The 7,381-nt window shown below is 33.4% G+C and overlaps 2 protein-coding genes across 5 annotated transcripts; both read right to left on the reverse strand.

Moving 5' to 3' along the window:
- Positions 385-3,467, reverse strand: LOC109346313 (vesicle-associated membrane protein 727-like). Of its 4 annotated transcripts, none has more exons than XM_019585807.1 (7): positions 3,337-3,467; positions 2,057-2,311; positions 1,761-1,959; positions 1,558-1,678; positions 900-962; positions 655-825; positions 385-530 (listed from the first exon to the last, which is right to left on the reverse strand). In XM_019585807.1, exons 2-6 carry the CDS (start codon positions 2,244-2,246, stop codon positions 682-684), a joined length of 717 nt encoding a protein of 238 aa, XP_019441352.1. In that variant the 5' UTR covers positions 2,247-2,311; positions 3,337-3,467; the 3' UTR covers positions 385-530; positions 655-681. The 4 variants fall into 4 exon arrangements, with proteins under 4 accessions (XP_019441352.1, XP_019441349.1, XP_019441350.1 ...); XM_019585805.1 differs by having other exon boundaries at positions 457-622; XM_019585804.1 differs by having other exon boundaries at positions 437-825.
- Positions 4,228-5,583, reverse strand: LOC109346314 (omega-6 fatty acid desaturase, endoplasmic reticulum isozyme 1-like). Its single transcript, XM_019585808.1, has one exon. The coding sequence runs from the start codon at positions 5,553-5,555 to the stop codon at positions 4,401-4,403; it is 1,155 nt and encodes a 384-aa protein (XP_019441353.1). The 5' UTR covers positions 5,556-5,583; the 3' UTR covers positions 4,228-4,400.

A 7,381-nucleotide genomic window follows, 5' to 3' on the forward strand; every position in this document is an offset into this window, starting at 1 on the left:
GTGAAAGATTAGTTTGGGTTTTGTTATTAAAGCGTTTCTTAAGGGTTGGTTTTACCTACAATACAGGTTCTGATGATCAAAGTAAGCCATACCATGTAGTTAACACCAACTACCTAGATAAGCATAATTGGAATGAAGTTTCTTTTTCTGAAAATGTTATAATACAAGAGAAATGGGGATTCAGATTTAATTGAATGAGACCATGATGTTAGTGTCTTGTAGTGACTAGAAGCTGTCACATTAATTTCAGAGGGTGTGTGATACAAGTTTAAGTATTTAACCCATATATTGTGGGAAATATGTAGTCTGGCTCCAAACTTATACACATCTCATTTAGTGTACTCGTGAACTTAGAATATAAAGCTCAATATTCTTTACCAGGAGAAACCGAATATCGCGTTCACAATCGCCACTTTAAAGAATGACCATAATGCTAAGCGAGCATCTATTTAGACGTCTAGTTCAAAAGGGCATATAGAATTTTTGGTAAATGCATTGTAGAACGATATAGAAAACCCTGGTTATGTCGTCTAAAGCGTATGAGCTTGAAATCGAAGTAACCAGTAGTTTTCCACAAGCTTAATTACAGTCTATGACAACAACCATAAATTCCAGTGTCATTGCGTGTATCGGTTTACTTATGTGTCCTAATGCAGACATCAAATTTTGATTATAGTTCAATCAACATTTGAAACCCCCACAAGCAATAAACCATAATATTATTACCAAGATAAGGATTCCTCCTCCAATCATCAGCTTCATCTGGAGATTCTGCAGCCACATCTTCCTTCTCAGCTGCCTGCCCTGCCTCTGGAAGCTGTCGGCCTAAATTTAATGAAAAATACAATCACATTGGCAGGTTGTTATTGTTGTAGTTTGATTCGATTAATAATACATACCTGGAACTGCAAGTTTTCTGTTTTGTCTACAAGAAGTTCGATCTTCTCTCCACGATCCAAAACCTACAAAACGGTAAATGCAAGTGTTGTATAAAAGTGCTTAATATTCAGCAACAACATGGCTAGCTTGATTGCATTATGTACGATATGTTCAGAAGAAATGTTTAATCATACAAACAAGTGTTTAGAAGAAAAAATTAAAACTAAAACTAAATGCAAAGACTCAAAGTAGGCAAAATCGAAATTTATTCAAACTTACCAAGGGTTTTGGAAACAAGAAGGATGTTAAAATATCATGGCAATGTGTGATTTATACAATTCACTATTGTATGTGCCTTTGGTGGGAGCAGAATAACTAACAACAACAATAATCAAGCCTTTATCCCACTAGATGGGCCCGACTACATAGATCGAACGATGTCATAATGCTAGGGGCAGAATAACAAAATGTTGCATAAAAGTAAAGTTCTCAACGTTATTACTTCATCAGTCCTGCAACATAAAATTACTAGTTTGAAACAGCAATGCAAGACTTTTACAACTCCCCTCCCACCACTTCCCTAAACAGAACAGCACATCCAGAGAGGCAGGGGCTATAATTTAAGATGACAACCAAAAGAGTGCGTGATTGTGTTTCATTTGGCTTAGTATCATATACCTTCTCAATATTGTCCATCATTATTCCCTTGACCTCAGTTATTTGAGCCTTCAATTTTGATAGTTTGCTCATTTCTTCAGGATGGTTCATGCAATACTGCATATGCTCCTTGAGCTTTGGTCTGAGTAACATATCAAAATACTAAAGACACCATATTACAAAGAAATGAACTAAAACTAAAATATGATCAAGTATGTACAAACCCGAATTCTCTATCAAGATGATATGCTATGCTAAACCTGTCTTCGAATAAATCATCGTTGTCATCATCGCCAACAAGTGGATGGGCATCATTATTCTTAATGCTAGTGCCATAGCGCTGCTTAAAGTCATCCTTGACCCGATCAAGAAATACGAAAGGAACACTCCTTCCAACCGATTCATCTGCAACAACAAGGAAAACTGCAAAGCAGAGAAACAGCTTCAACCATTGGCATAAATATGATAAGCAAAGCAGCGGAGCTGGCAATATATAAACACAACCGAGAAGAATCAATACCGAATCCATTGTCTATGACGAAGTTAAACGTGTGACCATCACATGAATATGTGTACTTGCTGCTATTCGAAGGCAGCTTCTGCAAGCACTGAACAGCAATGGTACTGAAATTTCCACTGTATTGGGTGTGCTCTGCTAAAACAACAGTTCCTTTGGCAACAAAGCTATATATTAAACCCTTCTGACTCATCTCTAGTTTCCAAAAAGCTTTACCACCAGCGGATATAATCACACCAACACCTCAATTCCACAAAGCTGTAAATAGAAAATTAATCAGAAGTACTCACAAAAAGCCATAGATGTTATAACACTTCTGTTATGCAGTTCCCTAAGGACAATGGTTAAGGAATAAGAAAAGATCCCTTTTTTATTGTGAAGTGACAAGTGTTGTATTTAGGGGATGTTTGAAGGAAGAGAAAAAGATGTATCCACTAACATGTAAAAGTTACAACTGAATAGTGGATGATGTAATTCAATTCAAATGAATAATGGATGATGTACTAACTGTGTATGAATCTTTACAACTGTCAGTCTCTTTGAGGAATTTGTAGAAAGTTTATTTGGGATTATCTGGCAAGTGTAATATATCTACCCTGTCAGTATAAAGATTTATACATAGTCCCTGTGTCACCCACCATTTGTTACATTTTTTTTTTGAAGAGTTAATGATAGTTTGATATTAATGATGGAATAGTGGACAACTACACATTTCCCCCCTCTTATCTTATATACAACTTTGGAAGTACCAATGAAAATAGTTGATCACATTTGTATAGGTTCTTTAGAAAAACATGTAAATCAGGCTAAAAAGAGCTTATAAGAGAGTCATTAACTCTCACGTGATAAGTGTTAATAAACACTTAATTAAGTTATGTACCTAGCCATTGCCCATAATAGGTTAAATTAAAGAGTATTTAATTTTTCAACAGTTAACATTTTTTTTAATCCTAAAACTGAGACTATAATAGCAACTTCTGGTGACTAATTAAACCAGATCAGAAACTAATTCAAATTGAAAAAAGATACACATGCAATGCACACTTTGGAAGTTATCAAAGCTCTAGACTCGGGGTAAAAGTTAAACGCGACCAGAATCAACATACCCAATTCGTTCTATGATCCTTGATTTTAAAAGGGTATATATGAAAGGAGAAAAGGAGAAAGCTTTAGAAAAAATGAGTGTAACCCTGTGATCTAAATGTGAGATTTATGAATCTGGGAACATATCTATTGTTGGAGAAAAATCAGAGAAAGAAAATCGAAAGGGGAAGAAGTGGAACCTGGAGCTATTAGTTCCTTCGTGTGGAAGCGAATGATTCAGAACAGAAAATTATTTATGACAGTTGTTTTATCAGTTTCCTCAAGCAACGTGCTCGATGTGTTTGTTTGTAATATTATTCTGCTGCACAAAGTGCTACATTTTTCATCTGTTATTATTTATTTTTACTAAACTAAGCTAATGTGGTTATGTGCTTGATTTTTCATCTGTTATTATTAGGTGGTTTGGATATGGATAACACATATAATAGATTAAGTAAAGAAAGAAAATTGATATAATTTATGATAAAGAACATTTCATTCATTTACCTAATCTCATATAGAATGACTAAAGTTTAATTATTCAGGTTTCTTGAAAAACAAAGATCAACTTTTCTTTTATAAAGAAAGGCAAACAAATGCCTTTAAATTTTATTTCAGCATTAAAAATAAAAATTTACATTAGAAAATGATACATTTAATAATTTTAATGCATGGTAAGATATGATCTCAAAGACTTTTACAATAAAAGGTCGAAGTCTTTAATACTTAGCTAGCAATCACCATAAAACAAATAGTTATGACTTGGTATTTCCCTTTAAATAAAAAGTGGGTATGTAGGGAGAAAATTTGATTTCACTGTCTTATAATTTATTAGAAGATATATGTTGTCTTTCATCTTGTTTCATATTAATGTTTTAGTTGTTAATGATAATGAATAAAAAATAACAATAATAATAAATGTTTACAATTTTTTTAATTGACATATTATATTTTTATTGGTGCAGAAGATTATCGGGAGAATGAATCTCTATTATATTTTCCCTTACTCAAATAACATTGTAAATGAAATAATGCATTGGCTTCAATTGGTCTAGGAATCAGCCTCTACTAAATGAAATTATAGAACATAAAAACATTATTATTTATGGATTATAACCATGATTACAACAAGCTGTTACATAATAACTAATAAGGTACCCACCACACAGGCAAATCTACTTCTACTTATTTAACATTTTTTAATAAGCAATACAACACACACTTTCAACTCTCATTTATCACTAAGCTTTTCTTCATGGCCACATCAAAACTTGTTCTGGTACCAATAAACACCCTTTTGAGGTGTTCCTTCATCTGGTTCCACATAAAGGCACTCTTTTGTTTCCCTCCACAATGCCTTGTAAAAAGGGGTATCATCAAATTGATAGTACTCACCCAATATAGGCTTAATTGCTTTTGTTGCTTCAATTGCATGGTAATGTGGCATAGTTGAGAAAAGATGATGTGCTACATGAGTATCAGTTATGTGATGAAACACCTTATTCAGAATGCCATAATCTCTGTCTATAGTTGCCAAAGCACCCCTTAGCCAGTCCCATTCAGATGAATCATAGTGAGGTAATGCAATGTGTGTGTGCTGCAAATAAGTGATTGTTACAAGAAAGCCATTTACAATGAGCAAAGGTACCACATAAACACATATCAACCAAGCTAAACCTTTCAAAGTTGCTATGTAAAAGAGCATATAAGTTACACCAAATACAGCAGCATCAGAAGCAAAAATCAGAAGTCTTTCGCGGTCCGAATACATAGGAGCATAAGGGTGAAAATGGTTTGCAAAACGATCATAGGGTCTTCCAGAAACATTGAAAGTTAAGTACAAAGGCCACCCTAATGTGAGTGTAATGAGAAGAGTGATAACCCTCCCTAAAGGGTTGTTTAAGTATTTATTGAATGACCCAACTTTGGATTTTGGTTTTGGAACAAACACTTCATCACGGTCAAGTGAACCTGTATTTGAATGATGGCGTTTATGACTGATTTTCCATGAGAAATATGGCACTAAAAGTGAAGAATGAAGGACTAAACCAACAAGGTCATCAACAAGTTGATAGTTACTAAATGCATGGTGACCACACTCATGAGCAATGACCCAAACTCCAGTGAGAATGCAACCTTGGAGAACCCAATAAATAGGCCAAAGAATGAAGGAAAAAGGGTGAGGAAGGAAGTGAAAGTAAGTAGTGGAAATGTAGAGAAAGAAGGTAAGTGTAAGGTCATAAAGAACATATGAGAATGAAGAAATGAGGGAACGGTTAAAGCAATGTTGTGGAATTGCTTTCTTAAGTTGGCTAATAGTGAAGGGAGGTTTGGTGTGTGGAACCCTTAAGAGAGGCTTGTGTTTAGGGTCAGTTGCACATCCTCCACTTCCCATTGTTTCCTTAGATAGTAGGACCATGTTATGTTTCCTTAATAGGTGAATGAATGTGTAATATCTAACACAACTACATTTCAGGGTTTATAAAGCAGGAAATGGAGAGAATCCAAAGATACTTAACCATTGATGTAATTACAAAGTTAATGGCACTCATGACAGATGAGAGAAAATATTAAATATTTGGCAAAAAAAAATGATTTGATATTGTGATAAAAACTTTGTATCATTGAACAAAGAAATGGTTGATTGATATGCATGTGGAAACCTCCAAAGCTTGTGTTGCTACACCAACCTTTAGGTTCGATTCGCCCCCACAAATTTAAGTATATTGGATGCAAATGGGATGAATAGCGAATCCCCTTCAGCATACTTAGAAAAACCTTGATGTGTTTTGAACCAACACACCAAGCGTATCTTTCGATAGTAGTTTACAAATCTATGTTTCCTACACTTCTCTCATGCATTAGAGAAATGGAGGATGATTTCTTAGATGAGAAATTTTGGATTTTCGGATGGCTTGAATGTATCATTATTCCTTGAAGTGTCTCTATTTATCGAGAAATAAATGTCACTAGGTGAAAAGAAACACTTTTGGGATTCTACACTTATTCACGGAATGAGTATATACAATGACGATTCAATTTTATACTAAGAAAGTGTTATAGCCAAACAGCAGTTGCATTGTTTGGCATAGAAGAGGTTCTTGGTTCAATTCCTTGTGGTTGCATTGTTTCATTTTTATTCGTACTAATATGAATAAAACGTAACAAAACCATCCAAACTAAGGATCAAACCCGTAACCTTCACTTCCTTACCAATGGCTACAACCATTAATCCAATTGTCATCTTGTTTCATTTATTATGAAACCAAAATATATATATACTCACTATATAAATTTGTATAGTTGGATGAGTTGATGGTGTAAATTAAATGATGTTGTCATTGATATGTTTAGTATATCTTATAAAATTAAATCTACAAACTCGAAATAAATATGTGCAAAGAAAAAGGAATATTACCTTAATTTGTATAGTGCAAATGAGTAATAGATACGATATCTAGAATTTATTAGGTTTATAATTTCCTCTCAAATCATTATATCTTTATCTTCATTACCTTTCTCCAAATAATATAAAAAAATATTTTATATTTTTATAATTTTATTTTTTAATTAAATGATTTTATTGGATCCAAACAGGAAATTAGTACAAAGTACAACATATGACCTCTATCTTTATATAGGCATGCTGCACATTCATTTTTTCTTCATACATCTCATGGCTTTTTCCTTCTTTTTAATCTACTATTGCATTAAACCAATTATTTGTCAATAGAGACACCGTTCTCTTATTCCAAAAGTGGATTTTAGTTTGCACCCTTTGCTCAGCGGTGCACAATTGAGGTGAATTAAATATTATTACTAGAAAGTGCTTTATCACCTTGTGCCCTTGTAGTGTTATAGGACACATATACGGTTCATGGGCACATGTTAGATACCAGATGTTTCATATGAAAAATTAAGTCAGACTCCCTGTAATAGAATGTTATTTAAAACAATGCAAAAAATAAAACAAAATGACAATTATATTATTATAAGTGTAAAACAACAATTCTTTATTAAGTAATGGAAAATATCCTACTCAAAAGCACATCACCATTCCCCCCATGATTAACTGGTTTAATAAGTTACATGTAAATATTTTTTTACAAAGTGATGAAGTCTTGTTTGGTTGAAAAGAGAAAATAAGAAGAGAGCAAGAGGTGAGAAAGAGAAGAAATAAGGCAGACTTTTGTGATATTTGGTATCAGAAAAGATTGAGAGAAAATGAATAGAAATAAATATTTT

The sequence above is a fragment of the Lupinus angustifolius genome, chromosome LG04 (genome assembly GCF_001865875.1).
Source record: "Lupinus angustifolius cultivar Tanjil chromosome LG04, LupAngTanjil_v1.0, whole genome shotgun sequence".
In the NCBI taxonomy this organism is placed as follows: domain Eukaryota; kingdom Viridiplantae; phylum Streptophyta; class Magnoliopsida; order Fabales; family Fabaceae; genus Lupinus; species Lupinus angustifolius.